The sequence below is a fragment of the Myxine glutinosa genome, chromosome 5, assembly GCF_964187855.1.
Source record: "Myxine glutinosa chromosome 5, kmMyxGlut1.1, whole genome shotgun sequence".
Lineage (NCBI taxonomy): Eukaryota > Metazoa > Chordata > Myxini > Myxiniformes > Myxinidae > Myxine > Myxine glutinosa.
Genome location: NC_136265.1, coordinates 148,071,474 through 148,097,032, shown reverse-complemented (window position 1 = coordinate 148,097,032; position 25,559 = coordinate 148,071,474). Strand labels below are relative to the sequence as shown.

The window sequence follows — 25,559 nt, the reverse complement described above, 5'->3', positions numbered from 1 at the left end:
GATTGCTCATGAATTAAGATGAGGAAGTGGTTCTCTTGTCTGCACCAACAGCCTCTTCAGTCCATGGCCTTTTCGGTGTCAAATATATTGGGAGGACCACCTCAGAAGAAGAGCTACCCCGACCCTCCGCATCCGTTTGGGTTTGCTCTTTTCACGACAATTCCGTTGATTTATTATTTCACGGCAGGCGCGTACCAGATGACATTGCTCGACCCCACACGTTCCACTCGCTCTGCTTTTTCATGACCTCCGCCACCAAAGGTGGATGGAGGTTATGTTTTCACCCCTGTCTGTCCGTTTGTGAACAAAATATCTCAAAAAGTTGTGGACGGATTCGGACGAAATTTGGCAGATATGTAGCGTATGTGACACGGACGAAATGATTAGATTTTGGTGGAGATCCCGATTCGGATTCGGCTACTAGAATTTTTAAAGTGATTCTTCACCATTGAGACGATAGGGCCAAAAACGATACATAGCAGGATATCACAAGAAGTCGTGGACGGATTTGGACGAAACTTGGTGGACCGATTGGGTGTCTGACAAGGACGATTCGATTCGATTTTGGTGAAGATCCGGATCCAGCTAGGAGAATTTTAAAGTAATTTTTCACCATTGAGTGATATGGCCAACCAGGCGGAGGTATGCTCTCTACTAAGTGCCGTTCTAGTTATATCTGAGATTTTTTTTCACAACCCATGCCACGGACCATCTCTTTATTACTTTGCAAATTTGGCGGAATTTCTTCATTGCCCCTTCCAATCAGTTTTTTTCCATGCATGCACCTTTCCTTTCTCTTCCTTTTACTTCCCCCAATTCCCCCCCCCCCCCCCCCTCCTGCTCTCTCTCTCTAAAATTCCATCCATTCTCTTCCCCTCATCCCACACTCCCCATTCCTTCCTTTCTCTCCCCCCATCCCTGATCCCCATACCCTCCTTTCTCTCCCCTTATCCGACATTGTCCATACCCTAATTTCTCCCTCCCCCCTCATCCCACACTCCCCATTCCTTCCTTTCTCTCCCCCCCATCCCTGATCCCCATACCCTCCTTTCTCTCCCCTTATCCGACATTGTCCATACCCTAATTTCTCCCTCCCCCCTCATCCCACATTCCACATTCTCCATACCCTCATTTCTCTCCCCCTCATCACACACTCCCAATACTCTTTTATTTATCCGTCATCCCACACTCCCCATTACTTCATTTCTATATCCATCATCCCACACTCCCTATACCCTCATTTCTCTCCCCCTCATCCCACACTCCCCATACCCACCTTTCTCTCCCCTCATCCCACACTCCCCCATACCCACCTTTCTCTTCCCCTCATCCCACACTCCCCATACCCACCTTTCTCTTCCCCTCATCCCACACTCCCCCATACCCACCTTTCTCTCCCCTCATCCCACACTCCCCCATACCCACCTTTCTCTTCCCCTCATCCCACACTCCCCCATACCCACCTTTCTCTCCCCCTCATCCCACACTCCCCCATACCCACCTTTCTCTTCCCCTCATCCCACACTCCCCCATACCCACCTTTCTCTCCCCTCATCCCACACTCCCCCATACCCACCTTTCTCTTCCCCTCATCCCACACTCCCCCATACCCACCTTTCTCTCCCCTCATCCCACACTCCCCCATACCCACCTTTCTCTTCCCCTCATCCCACACTCCCCCATACCCACGTTTCTCTCCCCCTCATCCCACACTCCCCATAACCTCATCCCACATCCCCCAATCCTTCCTTTCTCTTCTCCTCATCCCACACTCCCCCATACCTTCCTTTCTCTCCCCCTCATCCCACACTCCCCAATCCTTCCTTTCTCACACCTCATTTCCCATACCCTCCTTTCTCTCACCTCATCCCACACTCCCAAATCCTCACCTTCTCTCCCCCTCATCCCACACTCCCCAATCCTTCCTTTCTCGCCCCTCATTTCCCATACCCTCCTTTCTCTCACCTTATCCCACACTCCCAAATCCTTCCTTTCTCTCCCCCTCATCCCACACTCCCCAATCCTTCCTTTCTCGCCCCCCATTTCCCATACCCTCCTTTCTCTCTACCTTATCCCACACTCCCAAATCCCTCCCTTCTCTCCCCCTCATCCCACACTCCCCAATCCTTCCTTTCTCGCCCCTCATTTCCCATACCCTCCTTTCTCTCACCTCATCCCACACTCCCAAATCCTTCCTTTCTCTCACCTCATCCCACACTCCGCAATCCTTCCTTTCTCTCTACCTTATCCCACACTCCCCAATCCTTCCTTTCTCGCCCCTCATTTCCCATACCCTCCTTTCTCTCACCTCATCCCACACTCCCAAATCCTTCCTTTCTCTCACCTCATCCCACACTCCGCAATCCTTCCTTTCTCTCTACCTTATCCCACACTCCCCAATCCTTCCTTTCTCGCCCCTCATTTCCCATACCCTCCTTTCTCTCACGTCATCCCACACTCCCAAATCCTTCCTTTCTCTCTACCTTATCCCACACTCCCCAATCCTTCCTTTCTCACCCCTCATTTCCCATACCCTCCTTTCTCTCACCTCATCCCACACTCCCATACCCTCCTTTCTCTCACCTCATCCCACACTCCCATACCCTCCTTTCTCTCACCTCATCCCACACTCCCAAATCCTTCCTTTCTCTCTACCTTATCCCACACTCCCAAATCCTTCCTTTCTTGCCCCTCATTTCCCATACCCTCCTTTCTCTCACCTCATCCCACACTCCCAAATCCTTCCTTTCTCTCACCTCATCCCACACTCCCAAATCCTCCCCTTCTCTCCCCCTCATCCCACACTCCCCAATCCTTCCTTTCTTGCCCCTCATTTCCCATACCCTCCTTTCTCTCACCTCATCCCACACTCCCAAATCCTTCCTTTCTCTCACCTCATCCCACACTCCCAAATCCTTCCTTTCTCTTCCCCTCATCCCACACTCCCCAAATCCTTCCTTTCTCTCTACCTTATCCCACACTCCCCAATCCTTCCTTTCTCGCCCCTCATTTCCCATATCCCCTTTCTCTCACCTCATCCCACACTCCCCATACCCACCTTTCTCTCCCCTTCATCCCACATTGCCCATACCCACCTTTCTCTTCCCTCATCCCACACTCTCCAATCCTTCCTTTCTCCCTACCTTATCCCACACTCCCCATACCCACCTTTCTCTCCCCTTCATCCCACATTGCCTATATACTCCTTTCTCTCCCAATATCCCACATTTCCCATACCCTCCTTTCCCTACCCCTCATCCCACATTCCTCATATCATCCTTTCTCTCCCTCTTACCCTTCTCCCCTCCTTCCTCTCCCCACACTACTAATCCCATACTCCATCCACTGTCTTCTCTCTTCAACCATCTTCCCTTCTCTTCCTTTTCTAATTTTCACCAATTTCACTTCCATGCACTTCCAAAAAACAGATGGTTCTCATTACCTTAGATGGCAAAATAAATGGGATGAACAAAACGAAATAAATGGGATGAACAAAACGAAATAAATGGGATGAACAAAACGAAATATTAATGGTACTAGAGAGATACCCGTGCTACACACGGGTGGGAGGCCAGAAGCAAACAGGCAATGCAGATACGGCGAATGCTAAAGCATGAAACCAATAAATTCCACATTCCTGGAGCACCTTCAGTCGCACGTCAGACATGGACAGCAAGTTCGTGAAGGACTTCCATGAAAAACGTACCCGTTGGCAAACAAACGGGTATGTTCACGTATAGAAACATCGTTCGTGGGTCCGTGGCGAATCTGCATATGGCGATGGCAAAATATCAGAAATTGAAGGTTTTTTTAATTTTAAACGATTCATATAAACATCAGTTGAATCACATCACACGCAAAGCATCAAAATCTAAACAGTATCTTTAGAATTTCACGCAAATCATCAAAATCTAAACAGTATCTTTAGAATTTCAATAAAAGCCACATCACTGTTCATATCGCTAAACATTATTCCATCGTGTTTCAAATCGTGATCGATACACTATGATCGTGATGATCGTGATCGTGAATCGTGATCGATGATCGTGTTCACAATCGCTATGTCGTATGTACTCCGGATACGTGTACCAAAATCCCGATACGTGTAACTGTACCAAATCAACAATTAAAAGGATTTTGAGCCGATAGCTGTTACGGCCTTGGCAAGATCGATGGAGACAGCGATCTGTTAGCGATCGATGGAGACATGTTGCTTTCCCGGGTGCAGCCGTTTGTGCGTCGTCACAATGAGAACAATGAACGTCATGCGAACGCGAATGTTATGCGGGAGTCCAAACCTGAGAATGCTGGAGAATAAAGCTGAAATTGGTTAAACTAAATAGCCTATTTTACTCCTGGAGATCCCAGGATTACCCACCCAAAATATCTTTGCGATCGGTTCAGCAGTTTTTACGGTACCTTCGAACAGACGGACGGACATTTGGTGAATTATAGTAATATGAGCAAACAAAATATTAATGGGATGACAAAGCAAAATTAATGGGATGAACAAAATATTAATGGGATGAACAAAACAAAATAAACAGGATGAACAAAATATTAATGGTATGAACACAACAAAATATTAATGGTATGAACAACAACAACAACAACAACAACATGCATTTTAAGGCCATTTTCCCTGCTAGAGAGGGGGTTAGCCTTGCGGTCCCCATGACAATCTTCTCCATTTTGCCCTATTTTCTGCATCTCCCCTTGTTAACCCCCTTGCCCGCATTTCTTCCTTCACCATCTTTAGCCAAGTCTTTCTCGGTCTTCCCCATCCGCTACTTCCCTCCACATTCACTTCCATCACTCTTCTCAACCAGTCACTTTCATCCTTCCTCAACACATGACCAAACCATCTCAACCTGTTCCTCTTCACAGCATCAATCACAGGCTCTATTCCCATCATCTTTCGCAATTCATCATTTGTCTTCCTCTCTCTCAACGATGTGCCACGCATCCACCGAACCATTCGCATTTCCACCCTTTCCAGCCTTCGTTGCTGCTCTACGTTCATTACCCATGTCTCGCTCCCATAAATCATAACACTTCTCACACATGCAGCATACACCTTTCCCTTCAGCTTCAACGACACTCCCCTCCTCATCAGCACGCCACTCAGTTCCCGAAACTACTTCCATGCACATCTCACTCTAGCAACCGTTGCCGAGTCTGATCCACCTTCTCCATTCACCATGTCTCCGAGGTAGCAAAATGTTTTCACACCTTCCAGCTTCACGCCGTCTCCAAGATCCAACTCGACATTTCCTCCATCTGCAGCTCCCTCTGTGCACACTTTACATTTGAATGTAGCTGCCACACTGGTTAATGACCCTCTCAGACCACTACATTTTTGATGAACCCACTCAGCGCACATTGTACATTGAATGGAGTTCACTCTGACACCGTTCCTGCACACAGCACATGGCACTTCCCAGTTCTTTCCACCTCACCACATGATTTACCACTTGCCATCACCTCCGTCTTTCTGATATTCACCTTCAGACCTTTTGTCTCCATACATTCCTTCCACTTGTTCATCTTTTCCTTCTGTCCATCCATACTTTCCGCAATCAACACCAGATAATCTGCATACAACAACTCCCACGGTAAACCCTCCTTTACGTTCTGAGCCAGCACCTCCATCACAGCTACAAATAGTAGTGGACTTAGTACCGACCCCTGATGCACTCCCACCTTCACCTCAACTCACCACTGTTCCCGTCCTTCGTCCTTACAGCTGTGCGCACTCTTTTGTACATTGCCATCACTACTCTGATCAACCATTCCTCCACTCCTAACTTCCTCAATGCCCATGTCAATACTTCGCGTGGAACCCTATCGAATGCTTTCTCCAGATCAACAAACCCAAGAAACAACTTCTTCCTCTTCTCCATGTACTTCTCCTGCAACTGCCTCACAATAAAGAGCGCGTCTGTCGTTCCTCTTCCTGGCATAAATCCAAACTGCATTTCGTCGATCTTCACTTTCTTCCTTATCCTCCTCTCCAACACCCTTTCCAATACCTTCATTCCATGCTCCAATAACTTTATCGCTCGGTACGAGCCACACTCCAGAGGGTCACCTTTCCCCTTGTATAGAGGGACGAGGGTACTCAGTTCCCAAACCACTGGAATGCGGCCTTCTTTCACCACCAGATTACAGATCTCTGTCATTCTCTTCACACCCCAACTTCCTGCTGCCTTCAACATATCTCCCACAACTCCTGTCGGCCCTCCCGCTTTTCTACTCTTCATTGCTTTTATCGCTTCCTCAACTTCCTTCTCAGTATCTTCTCTGCCGGTCCTAAAACTGGGTTACTCTCTATGTTGCCATCCCATTCATTCTCTGTATTCAACAGCATTTCCATATATCTTTTCCATCTTCCTTTAATTCCATCTGGGTCCACAACGATTTGTCCCACTTCATCCTTCAAGCAACTCACCCCCATCACATCACACCTCTCTTTCGCTATCTGCTTTGCAATCCTGATTACCGCTCTCTGACCCTCTTCCGAATCCAAGCGTTCTCCGAACATTTTCCGACATGCCTCCTGCACCTTTGCTACCTCTTTCTTTGCAGCTTTCTTGGCTGCCTTATAACTTTCATGCTCTGCTTCTTCTGCCCCCATACCCTTCGCCTTCTGCCAAGCCTTGAACTTCTTCCTCTTCTCGTCAATATTCTTTCCAACTTCATCATCCCACCACAATGTTTCCGAGTGCCTCGGTGGTCCTTTTGTCCATCCACATACCTCACCAACGGCTCCCAACAGACTATCATTGAAATCCAACCACTTTCAAACTCAACCACATCATCCTCCACCGTACTCAGCCTCTCTTTTAATGCCTCCCTTACTGTCACCTCTTTCAACCTCCACACCTTCATTCTCGGTTGGTACTTCACCCGCCGAGCTCTCCTCGCACCTTTCACCCTTATGTTGCAGACAACCAAGTGGTGCTGTGAAACAGCCTCCTCCCCCGGGATCACCTTTGTGTCCCGGAGGTTCCCCCTATCTCGCCTACGCACCATCAGGTAGTCGACGGTTGTCGTCGACCCACCTGACGTGTATGTAACAAGCTTATTATCCTCTTTCTGGAACTGAGTATTACAAATCAACAAATCAGCTCCATCAGCAAACTCCAAAATCCTTTCCCCTTCTCCATTAATGGTATGAACACAACAAAATATTAATGGTATGAATAAAACAAAATAAACGGGATGAACAAAACAAAACATTAATGGAATGAACAAAGCAAGATCTGATTTTTTTTTTTGCACACCATGAAAACATAACCTGCAAATCGCTGCAGCTCGTCCAACACGTGATGTAGACCGATTGTTGACGATAAACAAACAGTCAGACAATTTTCATTCCTTGATGCAGACAAAAGCAAAATTCCTCCACCTTGCCCTCAAAATTCCTCCACCTTGAGAGATCTCGCGAGATCTCGGAGACGGTGGGAGGGATTTTCGAAGCTCCACACGGTCTCCACGTTTTTCGAAGTTAAGTCTGTTCACAATTGTATTTTGTCGAAACTGTATTTATCTTTCGGTGTGTGAAGTTATTGTGTGCAACTTTGGTTGTTTCTCGGTGTTTATCTTTCATAAATTGATCGTCTGTTTGCCGTGTCGTGTCTTGAGGCCTTGTACAGTGTGCACTGTACAACCTTGAGGCTTTGTTTTTCTCTCAGCGGTCCGTCGTTTGTGATCCAATAACTTTCGTTCTCTGTATTCCCAGTCTTTTCACCCATAGCCTACTTCCTTGTGTAAATCTCAACTCAAAAAAAAAAAAAAAAAAAAAAAAAAAAAACATTTCCTTCTCTGTTCTCATTCGTTTATTCATTCTTATTCGTTCGTTCGTTCTTCGACCACGTGTTTCTCCCCCATTTCCTCAGATAGTTTTCACTCATTAACCTTCAATGTTTACACTTTCCCCTCAAGTTATGTATTCCGTCATATTTTATAACACCTTTTTCTTCTTCTTCTTTAAAAGGCTGCTTTCGACTTGCTCACCAAATCAATTCATCCCAAAAAAAATATCCATCTCCTATAGTGCCTTTTTTCTACATTCCCTAAACTCTCCTGCACTCCATCCTCCATCCAGCGTCCTTAAACGTATTTTTAACTCGAAGGTCACAAGAAACTCATTTTGCAATAAATGTCCGTTTCCCATAAATCGTACACTTTCAAAAATCCAATCTCACCCCTCCCCTCCAAATCTTCCCCATAACCCCTCCCCTCCAAATCTTCCCCATCACCCCTCCCCTCCAAATCTTCCCCATCACCCATCCCTTTCAAATCTCCCCCCTTGCCCCCTCCCTCCTAAACTACCCCCTCACCCCTCCCCGCCAAGACGCCCCCTCGCCCCTCCCCTCCTAGACTCCTGCCTCACCCCTCCCCTCCAAATCTCCCCCATATCCCATCCCTTTCAAATCCCTCCCCTTGTCCCTTCCCTCCCAAACTCCCCCCTCACCCCTCCCCTTCAAATCTCCCCACCCTCATTGCTTCTCAATTTTCCCCCTCTCACTTCCCCTCCTCAAAGCGTCCTCCCCGCTTCTTCCCCCTTCAAACTCTCACCTCCATCTCCCCCAACCTGCCTCGCTCTTCCCCCTCCTCAAATAACACCTCATTGTGGCTCACCCAATCACCATCAAACCTTTTGTCCGCCCCATCCTTCCCTTTCTCCGAGCTATTCTGAAATCTCTGACACACCTTCAACAGCTCTCCCTATCTCTTCCACCTCTTCCACATCTTACCCTACCCCTCCTCCCCCCTGTTCTGTATCTGATGCTCCCCCTTCCTCTTCATTAACGGTATGGACCTCAAACATCCGGGGCCTTCGTTCAAACTTAACTGATCTCTCCATACAGGTTGCTTCTGTCAAACCAGACGTGATCTGCTTAACAGAAACTTTCCTCCTTTATGATGTCTCTGATTCCATAGTATCTCTCCCGGGCTACTCCCTCCTCCGGTATGATAGACCTGAGCCTCGTCCTGGAGGCGGGGTTGCTATCTTTATCAAAAACTCTCTTCCTCACTCGCCCTGCACTGCACTCTCTCCACCTCACCCCCAGGAATACCTCTGGCTACGGCTTCCCCTTCGCTCCCACCTCTTGTTCATATGTGTGTTGTACCGTCCACCAAACAGTGATGACTCCATTTACATCTCGCTGTCTGATGATATGGACCAACTTCTATCTACTCATCCCAACTCTCTCTTCCTCATATGTGGTGATTTCAATTGTCACCATGCCAGTTGGCTGGGTGTGGGTACCTCTCTCACCAGCCATGGCTCTTCAGCAAAGGACTTCTGCGACTCACTGGGACTGACACAATCTGTCAATTTCCCGACCCGGATCTCAGTCAACGGAACATCTTCTCTTCTGGACTTGGTTATGACTAACTTCCCTGAAAATGTCTGCTGCTCTTCTTCTGCTCCGATCGGATCATCTGATCATGTCCTTGTTAAAGTGGACATCTCTCTGACCATCCTCAGGGAGCCTGCTCAGCGTCGACGAGTCTGGCATTTCACTCAGGCCAACTGGCACGGTCTTCAAGCAGCCATCAATCATCTGGACTGGTCTCCCATCTCTACCACCTCTGACATCAACTCATCCTGGGAATTCTTCCAAAGTAAATTGCTCTCTCTCATGCACAGATTTATCCCATCTCGTCTTCAGTTGTCATACCCTTCCTCCCGTCCATGGTACACGGAATCTTGTGGTGAGGCTGTTGCCCAGAAACAACTTGCCTTCGTCTCCTGGAAAGCAAATCCAACGGAAGGAAATCTCATTTCCTTTCACAAAGCCCGAAACAAGTGTGTGACCACCCTCAGGAGAGCCAGGAAACAATATCTCTCTGTTCTCAAGACCGAACTCTCTTATCTGTCTCCCTCTTCCAAATCCTGGTGGCGTCTGGTAAAATCCGTTTCTGGTGTTTGTTCCCCCTCCATCCCCTCCCTTACCTCAAACGGCTACACAGCTGACTCCGCACGTGAAAAAGCTGAATGCCTCAACTCTGTGTTTGCCTCTAAATCTTGTGTCCCAAACCCATCCCTCTCTGTACCCACCATACCCAGTCGTACCCTGCTGCTCCTGGACTCCGTGTCCTTTCCTCCTGACAAGGTGGAAAAGTTTCTGTCAACCCTCGACTCTGATTCTGCAACTGGACCCGACGGCATCAGCCCACGGGTCCTAAAATCCTGCTCTGCTGCTCTATCTCACCCTCTCTCTGTTCTCTTCACCCTCTCTTTTGCTCAAGGTCAACTGCCATCTGCTTGGAAATCAGCCAACATCACCGCTTTGCACAAAAAAGGTGCAAAAACAGATCCTAGCAACTACAGACCAATCAGCCTTCTCCCAATTATCAGCAAAGTCATGGAATCCATCATTGCTTCGGATATGAAATCTTTCCTCTTCTCCAATGGCTTGATCTCTGATCATCAATTTGGTTTCAGACCAGGTCACTCTACTCTGGACATGCTGCTTCTGCTGTCTCAACAATGGATGGAGGTCCTCAATGCCAAACAGGAAATTAGAGCTGTCTCCCTCGACATATCACGTGCCTTCGACACGGTCTGGCACCCCGCTCTGCTCACCAAACTCTCCTCCTTTGGTATCCATGGAAATCTCCACGCATGGCTGGCGGACTTCCTCTCTAGTCGTCGTCAACGTGTGGCCCTGAATGGGTTTCTCTCATCTCCTCTTCCTGTTCAGGCTGGAGTTCCCCAAGGCAGTGTTCTGGGCCCCGTGCTTTTTCTGGTCTTCATCAATGATCTCTCTGACTCTCTCGAAAATCCTCTCTATCTCTTTGCTGATGACTCCACTCTCTGCCGCTCCATTCCTCTTCCCTCAGATCGGCAGTCTGCTGCCTCCTCACTCTCTGAAGACCTGGACAAAATCACAGACTGGTCAAACAAGTGGAACATGTCCTTCAATCCTGACAAATCTCACACTCTTACTATGTCTCTCCGAAAAGATAGACTGGACAACCCTCCCATCTACTTTCTAAACAATCCTCTCCAAGAAGTTCTGTCGCTCAAGATTTTGGGTCTCACTATCTGCCATGATCTTTCTTGGGAAAACCACATTTCCAAGCTGGCCTCCAAAGCCAGTCGCCGACTGGGCATCCTCCGTCGTGCGAAGTCCTTCCTCGGCACACCTGAGCTCCTCACCACATACAAGGCTTTCATCCGCAGCTCAATGGAATACTGTTCTCCCCTATGGGCCGGTGCTCCTGCCTCACACCTAGCTCGGCTTCACGCTGTTGAAACCAAAGCTTTCAGAATTATTGGAATCTCCCGCGATGAAGCTATCTCTGAGGGCCTTTCACTCACTCACCGCAGGCAGGTAGGTGGTCTTTCTGTCTTCTACCGACTCCTCTCCGGCCTTGCACCCCCAGCTCTCTCTGTGCTCTGTCCCCCAAATATTCCTACAGGTCGCACAAGATCTGCCAGCAACCCTCTGATGGTTAAACTGCCGAAATCTCGGCTCTCTGCTCACCTTCACTCTTTCATTCCTCTTTTCTCCCGCCTCTGGAACAAACTCCCTCACTCCCTTCAATCCCACTCCTCCCTCCAGGTCTTTAAAACAGCTGTTCACCACCATCTCTTATCTTCCCCCATCCAAAACCTTGATCTTTTCTACCCCCGCTAATTCACCCCAGATCCACCTTGTTTGAAATTCCAACTTCTTTCCTGGAAGTCCTGGCAGTGTCCATATGTTTTATACCTCTCCCACCGCCCACTTCCCATGCCCCCCCCCCCCCCCCCAAAGCCCTCGCCCTCTCTCAGATCTCTCCATGTCTCCATGTCTCTCGGTCCCTGCTCTCAAATGTTGTGTTTGTGTCCTTCCCCCTCTCTCCCCATCTTGTCTACCGCTCCCGATGTTATATGTTTTATGTGTCGGTTTGTCTTTCTGTGTGATTAATGTTCGCTCTTTCACGAGCCTCGATCTTGTATACAAAAAAAAAAAAAAAAAAAAAAAAAAAAAAAAATGGTTTGACATTGCTAAATTACGAAAGCTAAAAATACCACCAGGAATGATGCCAGGAGACCGCCTGAAGTTTTGCCTCCTGCTGATAAAATATTCCGTCTGTAGTGATGGGCTTGGAGAAGGCCCGCGTCTAGATTTGGGCGAAGAGTTGGCTACCTTCTCATTGCCTATTCTAAGCCCACGGGCGACGCATCGCTTTATTTCTGCCCGGTAGGCCTCATGCGGTCGACATTGTAATCCCATCCATGGGCCTCCCAACCATCACGATGAATTCAAGCTTGCACTACCATGTGGCTCGCGTGATCTTTTAAAACGTTTCCTTTGCTTTTGTAACTTGGTGTGCATTTAATTTAACCGTTTATCATATCTCACCATTGTGAGAGATTCCCGGCGTGCAAAATGGCCGCGCCGTGTTTACCAGTCCAACACATTGCTTGGAATGTCGAGGAAGGTGTGAGATTACCCACAAGGCCGTGCAATCTGGAACATGGAGGCTGTCCCAGTGTCCCCCCACCCCTGTGGGTATGTGGTGATGCAGTAGCTGTATGCTTGGTTTTCATATTCTTCATTTAGTTGTGGAGTAGTGTTGTTGGGCAAATCTGTAAATAGTATAATAGTTTAAGTGTTGCACCCTCAATAGTTTCCAGTTTAGTGTAAAAACAGTAGATAGTTTAATGATAAGCTTTATCGAAAATGGGACTGGATTTATGAATGAGAAATTTTGGGTTTAACATTGCAATCTTATGTCTATCAATGCCATCAGTAAGTGATCTAGTTGGAAAGTGACGTTGGCTATCCTATGTATTTGGATCCATTTTTGCCTTGTTACCCTGCACCAGGCTAAAATCATTGTTCCCAACACCACTGCGGGCCTTATTATTGGCAAGGCTGGAGCTACGGTAAAGTCCATGATGGAGCAGTCAGGTGCCTGGATCCAGCTCTCGCAGAAACCTGAGGCTGGAAGCCTGCAGGAGCGTGTGGCGACGGTAAGCGGAGAGCCAAATCAGGTGCGCCGTGCTGTACAGCTTATTGTGCAAAAGATCCAAGAAGATCCACAGAGTGGGAGTTGTCTCAATATCAGTTATGCGGGAATTTCGGGCCCTGTAGCCAATGCAAATCCGACGGGATCACCGTATGCCAGCGCAGCTGGAATTTGTCCGACCGATGTACTCCCAGCCGTAACAGCCGGTCTTCTAGGCCCTTCGACCATAGGAAGTGTACCTGCCTTTCCAACCATGCTCTCGGGTCTGGGAGGTACAGACCTGGTGGCTATATCTTCAGCACTCAACACCCTGGTAGGGTATGGCTATGGCCTTCCAACCCCTAGCTTGGCTTTGGGTCTCACCCCGGGCGGTGGCCCAACTGCTGTCGCCACACCATCTGGCTTACTCGGATCCAATATTGCAGCTGCTAATCTTCTGGCAAATTACGCGAGTGAAGCAGGAGCGCTATCCAGTGTTGTACCTACTGCAGCGGCAACACCTGGAACGATCGCCGCACTGGCTGGGCTGGGCCCCAACGGTGCTTACTTGGGCTCGCCCCTCATGGCCAACACCTTTCTCACTACCGATAAGCGCATGGCATCAGCCCCGATAACAGCCGAGTCCGCCAAGGAAACTATGGAGATCGCAGTGCCTGAGAACCTGGTTGGCGCCATCTTGGGGAAAGGTGGAAAAACGCTGGTGGAGTATCAGGAAGCAACAGGTGCACGGATCCAAATTTCCAAGAAGGGAGAATACGTGCCGGGGACACGGAACCGCAAGGTGACCATCACCGGCCCGTTGGCCTCTCAGCAGGCAGCGCAGCATCTTATCTCCCAGCGTATTGCGTACGAGCAGAGCCTCCGCGCCTCAAATCCACAGAAGGTGGAATAGCCTCGTAGTCCTGCCGTTTCTCTCTTAAAGCTAACCTCGAAACCCATTTGCTGCCATTTTGATGCCCCCCCTCCCCCCTTGTGTATATTTAGTAGTTATTTCCCCGTTTCGTTTCAGTCCCCATCGTCCTGCGACCTCCATGTTTCCGTTCTCCCGTGTCCTCGGAAAAAAAAAAATCCTTTCCGCACTCTCCAGTCGGATTCTCGTCTTTTAGAAACTACTGTCGCGTCAACTTGAATCGTGATCAACAAACTAATACGTATTAGAGATTGGGGGAAAAAAATGTCCACTCTTTCTTTCGAGGAGGTTCAAGACCATAGTGGTTTAGAAATATATTTTAGAACAGAATCGCAAAAGTGAGAAGTATTTTTAGGTGGTTTACCATAGTGAAGTGTAAATACGTCATTGTCATACCGAGAAGTTGATTTCTTTTGGTAAATTGTTTTCTTTTCCTTTTCTTTTCTTTTTTACTTTGTAGGAAAGTTGCTTTGTTTTTTTGTTACAACACTACGTACCGACGGGATGTTTCTTTCCTCCATTTTGTTAATTTGTTTTTTACTCTTTCATTTAAAATAAGAAAATCTTTGCCATGAAGTCTAAATGTTTCATTCTTCGGATATGTGCAAGTGCCAAGTAAGGGGTTTTTTCTCACTGAACAGTATTGAAGATCCTCTCACCGTATGCCAGAGGTTTTCACACAAGAGTCCGTCCGTGTAACATAATGTTTACTTCCAAAAGAAAACAAACTCATCAGCATGAATCAAGAGAATGAAGAAAAGTGAAACTCAACCCCCTGAATGAAACCCCGCTGCCTGTGTCACAAGAATCGATCTCGCATATTTTAAGGTAGTGGATAGAGGGGAAGAGGGTAGGGGCAAGGTGGCAAGTCCACGTTATCTTCGGCCAACTGTACAGGTCATGAACAATATTGTAAGTTTCATAAAGTTTGAAACGAGAATCAAGTATTGCTTATAGGATGGAAAAGCTACTGTATAACCGGGAGGGTGAGAATTCCCTGGAGGTTTTTTTATCGATCACTGGTCCACGCGATGCCGCTCTAGAATGACCGGCGGTCTTTCCACCTCGCTCACTTGCGCTGTATCCATCGTCTCCGTTGCCAGGTTCGACCCCTTTTGCGGAAAAGTCGCATGCGGTACGTTCCGCACACCTCTCCAGATCGCTCTCATCTTGCCCCGCGACTAAAACCCCACCCTTTTGCTATGTATTAACATTACATCCATTGCTAGTGACGAGTGCAGCCATCTTGCGTCGTCCATGAGTTTTTGCTTGTGATCCATGCGTTAGCGAATCAACTCCGATTACCCCCCATTTCATGGATTAACTTTGCATTTGTGACTGTATACCAACCGGTCTCATGATGTGTATAAGATTAGTCCACTGAGAATGCAGTAGCTGGTGTTGTGAAATGAGTTTCCTCCGACATTTTGTTTTTTTTGTGCATTTTGTGCAGTGTTGTGTAGAGAAACCAATGAAATTTCTATAATTGCTCATTTTGTTCATTATAAATGTGCTTTTTCCATTGCATCAGCCTGTGACTCGTCTCATTTTTACCTTCTGCATGTCCCAAGCCTTATGGCCCATGCAGATCACCCTTGGGATTTCAAATGGGGTTCGCTTTGAGTTGCTCTATTGCCTGAGGGACCTCAAAATTGCCCTGGTGGGGATGATCGGAAGGATTGGTATATTTTCGAGTGGTGTTCATCGATTGGAAAAATGTTGAAAATTGTTTACTTTTTACCAACAACAACACCAAAAAAATGCTCTGAAGGACCATCCGTTCCGAGTATTTCAAATTGTCCTCCACTATGTCTGCGAGAAAGAAAACGGTCATCGACCTGGGTCGTGCCTTTCAGGATAGAGCAACTTGCCTCACCAACCTAAACGCATGCTCTCCCTTTCGCATATCCAGCCTCATGGGAACTGGGCTTGACTAATACCCTGCGCCTTTGGTCATCGCTGGGTGGGACTTTTTCACATGGATCATCAGTCTCTCACCTTGTGCTCCACCTCACTGCGCAGTGCATTTCCCCCTTGTCAAATTTCCATCTGTCAAGAGACTCTGCACAAGGTGCTGGGATCGCGCGGGGTCGGGTCTGGTGATGGCGGTTTGGTAGGAGCATATGAGGCGGTTCATGGTTGAAGCAGGGAGCAGTGTAAAGTGGTGCTTAATAGTGGGCGGACCATCGGAGGGTGGCGATTTAAGTGGAGGGTAAAGCAGTGTATGGTCAGGGTTCGGTGTGCCAAGGTAAGGAGGTACAGAGACCTATAGTCAGTGATGGCTTCATCATTAGCACTAAAGAACATTTATTAGGTTTAGGTTTTCGTTCAAAGAGTTAAGCAAACAATGCCTTTAAAATCCAGTTTTGGCCGATTCACCATAAGGTTGACCGAGTCAACCCGTCGACGTCTTATTAAGGTCGCTCAGACAGTTTAGAGAATTTCCACGAGGACAGAGCTTAGGAATTGTTTGTGATTCTATGTAATGCTGCATGCCAGCTTTAGTCCTCCTGGCTTTTTAAGGCAAGAGTAGCAAACCAAGTTGGAAAAAAAGGAATAATTACACAGTGACGAAACAGCAACAGCCTCCCAAATGCTCGTTATTTTCCATAACTCTAAAGAGAACCATTTTAGGGTGATCTTGATTTCGAGGCAAAATGTTAAATGACGTCATATCTAAGCCTGGGAAATTTGACTTTTTAAATGTCGTTACGTACTTTTGCAAGTTGCAGGACTTTGTAGATTGACTGCGAGTTCAAATGGACACCCATTGGACTTCCTAACGTTTATTTAAATGCCATAAAGCAAATAACTTCACTGTAGCAGCGATGTTTCAATATACAGTCACGTGAAAAAGTAAGTACACCCCATGTAAAGTTTTGACTTTTTCAACATATTTCAACATACAGTTATTTGATCTTCATTTCAACAATATTGATAGATAAAGGTGATATAATATAACAAATATCATGAAACATTTACATTTTGTAGTCCATTGTATAATTTAAATAAACATAAATGCAAATTTCGCATGTGGAAAAAGTAAGTACATCCCTACATTTATCACTACTTCAAATACCTAAAATTAGAATCAGGTGCACCAGCTCAGGTGCAAATGATTAGAACATCGTTAGAGAGGATCTTGGAGGAACCTGTCTCATTTAAACCTCAGACATTTAGTTTGGTTTGCTCTTTGTTGTTGAAGTGTGTGGCGTCACCATGCCGAGATCAAAAGAGCTCTCGGAGGCCTTCAGAAAGAAGGTTATAGATGACTACGAGTCTGGCAAGGGATTTAAAAAGATCTTCAAACAATTTGAAATCAATCATTCGACTGTCCGGAAGATCATCTACAAGTGGAGAAGATTCCAAACAACTGCAAACTTGTTCAGGCCAGGCCGCCCCAGCAGTTCAGCCCGAGAGCAGACCATAAGATGCTGAAAGAAGTCTCAAAGAACCCCAGAATGTCATCTCGGGACCTACAGGTAGCTCTTGCCACTGTTGATGTCAAAGTGCACGAGTCTACCATTAGAAAGAGGCTGCACAAATTTGATCTACATGGGAGGTGTGCCAGGAGGAAACCTTTGCTGTCCAGAAAGAACATCAGGGCAAGTCTAAAGTTTGCCAATGAACACCTCACAAAGACCAGCACTTCTGGAACAATGTGCTCTGGACAGATGAGTCAAAGGTAGAGCTATTTGACCACAGTACCAGAAGACATGTTTGGCGAAAACCAAAGACAGCATTTGACCACAAGAACCTGATACCAACTGTAAAGCATGGTGGTGGAAATACTATGGTTTGGGGCAGCTTTGCTGCATCAGGGCCTGGCCAGCTCACCATCATAGAATCCACTATGAATTCTTCATTGTACCAGAGGGTGCTTGAGGATAATGTGAGGCCATCTGTCGGAAAGTTGAAGCTCAACCGAAGGTGGACCTTGCAACATGACAATGACCCTAAACATACCAGTAAATCCACCAAGGAATGGCTGAAACGAAAGAAATGGAGGGTTCTGGAATGGCCAAGTCAAATCCCGGATCTAAATCCCATCGAGATGTTGTGGGGGGATTTGAAACGAGCTGTGCATGCAAGAAACCCCTCAAACATCGCACAGCTGAAAGAATTCTGCATGGAGGAGTGGGCAAAAATTTCTCCCAGTCGATGTCAGAGACTGGTAGACAGTTATAAGAAACGCCTACTTGAGGTTGTTTCTGCCAAAGGGGGCAATACCACCTATTAGAGCCAAGGGTGTACTTACTTTTTCCACACGCGAAATTTGCATTAATGTTTATTTAAATTATACAATGGACTACAAAATGTAAATGTTTCATGATATTTGTTATATTATATCACCTTTATCTATCAATATTGTTGAAATGAAGATCAAATAGCTGTATGTTGAAATATGTTGAAAAAGTCAAAACTTTACATGGGGTGTACTTACTTTTTCACGTGACTGTACCCTAACTAACAAAGCACTGGCTGCAGAGAATAGCAGACATTCCGAATTGTAGAAGCATCACCCATCTTGTCTACAGTGGAAATCACCAGCCATTCCATCAAGGGGCTCGTCCTGTAAGATCCATGGTGAGACAATCGCGGACTTTTGTGGCTCTAACACCCATTTTACACATCGCTATAACCTCATCGTGTCGACCGCGCTGATGTTTTCCACGCGAGATTGTTGAGGACTTTTGCTGAGTCCGCTCGCTCATCCAGTTTTCGTTTTATTCTAACTCGAGGTAGAATATGTTATCACAATACGAGGATAACTTTTGTGGAATCCACTTTGTGTGTGCGTAGATGTGAACGCGGAGCTGGGAAGATAACATATCGGTTTGCCTGTTCGGTGTAACTGGGCGCGGGGAAAACGGTATGTGTAGGTAGATTTGTCTGAGTGTGAGGCAGATATTCGTGGTGATAGACATTCTTTCTCTGTGCCTTTCCTGCTGAACCCCATATACCCGAAGGTAACTGCCTAATCCAACCATGCGTGCGGCCTATACGGTAAACTTACCGCACGACGCGAGAACTAAATTATTTATCTCTGGGATAACACCCCTCTTGCCTTTTTTTGAAGGAATTTTGTACAACGATTATCTTTTATGAGAAAGAGAAAAAAAATCTATTTTTTTACTGAAATAAACAATCAAAACGCTAAGTGTTTTATTTTTTAAACCCGCACCTTCACCATATATACAATATCCACGGCAGTAAAAGGGGCGAAACTGATGGATGATGTCCTCTTGGTGATGCTTGCAATATCCATGGCAGTAAAAGGGGTGAAACTGATGGATGATGTCCTCTTGGTGATGTTTGCAATATCCAAGGCAGTAAAAGGGGCGAAACTGATGGATGATGTCCTCTTGGTGATGTTTGCAACATCCACGGTTGATATTCGTTTTATTTATTTATTTCCCACCGAGGTGATGACAGATCTTGTTTTGTAAATCGTGAGATGAAAGATTCTGATTCTTAGCATTACAGAAGCAGATAGTTACCTGAACCTGGGCAGGTTCTGCACTTGGCGACAGCATGATTGATGCAGATACCGTGAGTATGTCTTCTTTTTATTTTTAAGTCCTCCTTTAAGTGACCACCTAGCACTTAACGATGGATTTGGCAAGAGTGTGTTCCCAACCAAAACGGAATTCAACCCAACCCAAATATGTACGCTTACACTTCCAGCAAAAGCTTTTAAATCAGCAATTTTTACTTTAGCCTAGGGTTAGATGGAAGCCTTTATGTCAGGGTATTGTTATGAGAGGACTCTTTCATATTGTGACAGAACATTACCAAGAGATTAACGTTGTGGTATGTGGTTGTCAGGATGTACCCAAGCTAACCCCTACAGACACCTATGGAATTCTAACCTGAAAAGCCTGCAGCGACAGAGGGATGGGCAGTGGAATCAGAGATTATGTTTGCTTTCCACTTGTTGTTATTTTCTGGGACCGTATGCAATTTCCACTTCCACGAAACATCTGGAACTAAATGGCAGAAAGCCGGCCATTCCACCAAGGTGAGCTGTCCTCATTAAAACCTCCATGCTAAGGTGTGTGTGTGTGTGTGTGTGTGTGTGTGTGTGTGTGTGTGTGTGTGTGTGTGTGTGTGTGTGTGTGTGTGTGTGTGTTGTGTGTGTGTGTGTGTGTGTGTGTGTGTGTGTGTGTGTGTGTGTGTGTATACATATATATATATATATACTGTATATGTATATACACCACCGGTCAGAAGTTTTAGAACACCTCAATTTTTCCAGTTTTTATTGAAATTTACGCAGTTTAATGTCCAGTAAGTAACCTGAAATGGTACAAAGGTAAGCAGTAAACTGCTCGAGGTTAAAAAAAAAAGTTTCGGTTAGCAAAAACGGGAAAATAATGTAAATTGCACAGTTATATTGTAAAAAAAAAAGGCCTTCTTCAGGGAACAAGTAATGGGTTAACAACTTACAGCTGTTTGCAGCAATGTAAGTAAATTAAGCCTTGAAAGTTGATGCAAACAATTCCTACAGGTGTCCCAACCTCTGCTGATTACTTGATTGCAAACCCCCTGTCTGTATAAAAGCAGCATTGGAACAGACTGTTACTACACCCTCTGAAGCATTATTTGGACAATATTGCACTGCAGGAAGTAGTATATTGGAAACTGGAGGAAACTCTGACAGGAAGAGGTCTGGCAGACCCAAAGCCACAACAGAATCAGAAGACAAGTTTCTGAGAGTCAACAGCTTGCGTGATAGGCGGCTCACAGGACAACAGCTTCAAGCACAGCTTGACACTGGTCGAACTAAGCAAGTCTCAGTTTCAACTGTGAAGAGAAGACTTCGAGCTGCAGGTTTGACAGGTCGAGTGGCAGTAAGAAAGCCATGGCTAAGATGGCAAAATAAGAAAAAGAGGCTTGCCTGGGCCATGAAGCACCGCCAGTGGACTACTGAAGACTGGAAGAAGGTCTTATGGACCGATGAAACAAAATTTTAAATCTTTGGTTCAACACGCAGGGTTTTTGTATGCCGTCGAGTAGGTGAAAGGATGGTTCCTCAGTGTGTGACACCAACTGTCAAACATGGAGGAGGAAGCGTGATGGTCTGGGGCTCTTTTGCTGGATCCAGAGTCGGCGACTTGCACAGAGTGACTGGCACCCTGAACCAAAAGGGCTACCGCAGCATTTTGCAGCGCCATGCAATACCCTCTGGTATACGTCTAGTTGGTCAGGGGTTCATCCTACAGCAAGATAATGACCCTAAACACACCTCCAGGCTATGTCAAAACTACCTTCGAGGAAAAGAACAAGACGGTAGGCTTCAAATCATGGAATGGCCAGCACAGTCTCTAGACTTAAACCCCATCGAGCTGGTTTGGGATGAACTGGACAGAAGGGTGAAAGCAAAGCAACCTACAAGTGCAACACATTTGGGGGAACTTCTGCAACAGTGTTGGGAAGAACTTCCCGAACAATATTTGATTTCCATTGTAGAAAGAATGCCACGAGTGTGTTCGGCGGTTATATCTGCAAAAGGTGGCTACTTTGCTGAGTCAAAAATGTAAGTTAAATTTTGTTAAACAGAATGATTCGATGATTAATTTTTATCTCCAATTGTTTATTTGTTCTATGCTTAATTTCAGAGTGTATTGAGACATTAAACTGCATAAATTTCAATAAAAACTGGAAAAACTGAGGTGTTCTAAAACTTTGGACCGGTAGTGTATATGTGTGTGTGTGTGTGTATATATATATATATATATATATATATATATATATATATATATATATATATATATATATATACACAAGAAAACAAACACAACATAGTAACAATAAACGAAGCTTTTTGTGCTATACTCCTCAAGGTGATTCACAGCAAAAGACTGGAAAAGGTGAGAGATCGTGCATTTATAGCATGTCTAAGTAAGAGCGACACCAATTGGTTCATCAGTCATGATGTAATTGGTACTCTGAATGCCCATTGGTTGACTCAGTCACCACTATCCCTGGCCCCGATTGGCTGGAGCAGAGTTGATAGCAATGAACTCATCAGCATCAATGCTTTGGAGGGAGGGGGGATGGGGTTTTCCCCAAAGCTAGGAACTCACCATTTGCAGACATACCATGAACAGGGGTCGGGGCAACACCATTAATCTTTCTATGTTGAAAGACAACAAACACAACAACAACATGCATTTTAAAGGCCATTTTCCCTGCTAGAGCGGGGGTTAGCCTTGCGGTCCCCATGACAATCTTCTCCATCTTGCCCTATTTTCTGCATCTCTCCTTGTTAACCCCCTTGCCCGCATTTCTTCTTCCACCATCTTTAGCCAAGTCTTTCTCGGTCTTCCCCGTCTTCTACTTCCTTCTACATTCATTTCCATCACTCTTCTCAACCAGTCACTTTCATCCTTCCTCAACACATGACCAAACCATCTCAACCTGTTCCTCTTCACAGCATCAATCACAGGCTCTATTCCCATCATCTTTCGCAATTCATCATTTGTCTTCCTCTCTCTCAACGATATTCCGCACATCCGTCGAACCATTCGCATTTCCACCCTTTCCAACCTTCGTTGCTGCCATTTGCCTCTATGTTGAAAGAGAATGAGAGAATGTAAAAATTCCTTTTGACGACACAATGTATGGTCCGTGGAATGGATAAAGGTTGCTTCTGACATACCTAGGTAGATGCAACGTACTCTGACTTCGGATCAATATCTTTTTTTTTTTTTTTTTTTTTTTTTTGGATACAAGATCGAGGCTCGTGAAAGAGCGAACATTAATCACACAGAAAGACAAACAGACACATAAAACAAATAACATCGGGAGCAGTAGACAAGATGGGGAGAGAGGGGGAAGGACACAAACACAACATTTGAGAGCAGGGACCGAGAGACATGGAGACATCGAGAGATCTGTGGGGGGGAGGCATGTGAAGGGGGGGGGGGGGGGGTGGGAGAGGTATAAACATATGGACACTGCCAGGATTTCCAGGAAAGAAGTTGGAATTTCGAACAAGGTGGATCTGGGGTGAATTAGTGGGGGTAGAAAAGATCAAGGTTTTGGATGGGGGAAGATAAGAGATGGTGGTGAACAGCTGTTTTAAAGACCTGGATGGAGGAGAGGGATTGAAGGGAGTGTGGGAGTTTGTTCCAGAGGCGGGAGAAAAGAGGAATGAAAGAGTGAAGGTGAGCAGAGAGCCGAGATTTCGGCAGTTTAACCATCAGAGGGTTGCTGGCAGATCTTGTGCGACCTGTAGGAATATTTGGGGGACAGAGCACAGAGAGAGCTGGGGGAGCAAGGCCGGAGAGGAGTCGGTAGAAGACAGAAAGACCACCTACCTGCCTGCAGTGAGTGAGTGAAAGGCCCTCAGAGATAGCTTCATCGCGGGAGATTCCAATGATTTTGAAAGCTTTGGATTCAACAGCGTGAAGCCGAGCCAGGTGTGAGGCAGGAGCACCAGCCCATAGGGGAGAACAGTATTCCATTGAGCAGCGGATGAAAGCCTTGTATGTGGTGAGGAGCTCAGGTGTGCCGAGGAAGGACTTCGCACGACGGAGGATGCCCAGTCGGCGACTGGCTTTGGAGGCCAGCTTGGAAATGTGGTTTTCCCAAGAAAGATCATGGCAGATAGTGAGACCCAAAAGCTTGAGCGACAGAACTTCTTGGAGAGGATTGTTGAGAAAGTAGATGGGAGGGTTGTCCAGTCGATCTTTTCGGAGAGACATAGTAAGAGAGTGAGATTTGTCAGGATTGAAAGACATGTTCCACTTGTTTGACCAGTCTGTGATTTTGTCCAGGTCTTCAGAGAGTGAGGAGGCTGCAGACTGCCGATCTGAGGGAAGAGGAATGGAGCGGCAGAGAGTGGAGTCATCAGCAAAGAGATACAGAGGATTTTCCAGAGAGTCGGAGAGATCATTGATAAAGACCAGAAAAAGCACAGGGCCCAGCACACTTCCTTGGGGAACTCCAGCCTGAACAGGAAGGGGAGATGAGAGAAATCCATTCAGGGCCACACGTTGACTACGACCAGAGAGGAAGTCCGCAAGCCATGCATGGAGATTTCCATGGATACCATAGGAGGAGAGTTTGGTGAGCAGAGCTGGGTGTCAGACCGTATCAAAGGCCCGTGATATGTCAAGGGAGACAGCTCTGATTTCCTGTTTGGCATTGAGGACCTCCATCCATTGTTGAGACAGCAGAAGCAGCATGTCCAGAGTAGAGTGACCTGGTCTGAAACCAAATTGATGATCAGAGATCAAGCCATTGGAGAAGAGGAAAGATTTCATATCCGAAGCAATGATGGAATCCATGACTTTGCTGATAATTGGGAGCAGGCTGATTGGTCTGTAGTTGCAAGGATCTGTTTTTGCACCTTTTTTGTGTAAAGCGGTAATGTTAGCTGATTTCCAGGATGCTGGCAGATGACCTTGAGCAAAAGATAGGGTGAAAAGAACAGAGAGAGGGTGAGATAGAGCGGCAGAGCAGGATTTTAGGACCCGTGGGCTGATGCCGTCTGGTCCAGTTGCAGAATCAGAGTCGAGGTTTGACAAAAACTCCTCCACCTTGTCAGGAGAGAAGGACACAGAGTCCACGAGCAGTTGGGTTCGACTGGGAAAGGTGGGAACAGAGAGAGATGGGTTTGGGACTAAGGATTTTGAGGCGAACACAGAGTTGAGGCATTCGGCTTTGTCGCGTGCGATGTCAACTGTGTGGCCATTTGAGGTAAGGGAGGGGATGGAGGGGGAACAAACACCAGAAACAGATTTGACCAGACGCCACCAGGATTTGGAGGAAGGAGACAGGTTTGAGAGTTCATTCTTGAGTGAGGAGAGATAGTGCTTCCTGGCACTCCTGAGGGTAGACACACACTTGTTCCGAGCTTGGTGGAAGGAACTGAGATTGCCTTCAGTTGGATTAGCCTTCCAAGAGGCAAAGGCAAGTTGTTTCAGGGCAACTGCCTCACCACAAGATTCAGTGTACCATGGACGGGAGGAAGGGTAAGACAACTGAAGGCGAGATGGGATAAATCTGTGCATGAGAGAGATCAGTTTGCTTTGGAAGAATTGATGTCAGAGGCAGTGGAGATGGGAGACCAATCCAGACGATTGATGGCTGCTTGAAGACCGTCCCAGTCGGCCTGAGTGAAATGCCAGACTCGTCGACGCTGAGGAGGCTCTCTGAGAATGGCCAGAGAGATGTCCACTTTGACAAGCACATGATCAGAAGAACCGATTGTAGCAGAAGAATAGCAGCAGACATTAGCAGGGAAGTTTGTCATAACCAAGTCTAGAAGAGAAGATACTCCATTGGCTGAGATCCGGGTCGGGAAATTGACAGATTGTGTCAATCCCAGTGAGTCACAGAAGTCCTTTGCTGAGGTGCCATGACTGGTGAGAGAGGAACCCACACCCAACCAGGTGGCATGATGACAGTTGAAGTCACCACATATGAGGAAGAGAGAGTTGGGATGAGTGGATAGAAGTTGGTCCATGTTGTCAGACAGTGAAATGTAGATGGAGTCATCACTGTTAAGGGGACGGTACAGAACACATATGAACAAAAGGTGGGAGCGGAGAGGAAGCCGTAACCAGAGGTACTCCTGCGGGTGAGGAGGAAAGAGGGCAGTGCAAGGAGAGTGAGGAAGAGAGTTTTTGACAAAGATAGCCACCCCACCGCCAGG

General features: G+C 46.5%; 1 protein-coding gene across 1 annotated transcript in view; it reads left to right on the top strand.

The window, feature by feature from the left end:
• The window catches only part of LOC137426944 (RNA-binding protein Nova-1), a 133,921-nt gene that overhangs the window by 95,390 nt on the left and 12,972 nt on the right, over positions 1 to 25,559 (top strand). Inside the window, exon 4 of the mRNA XM_068115995.2 lies at positions 12,839 to 19,913. Within this exon, the coding sequence (XP_067972096.2) occupies positions 12,839 to 13,873 (1,035 nt within the window). The 3' untranslated portion in view covers positions 13,874 to 19,913. The remainder of the gene's footprint in view (positions 1 to 12,838; positions 19,914 to 25,559) is intronic.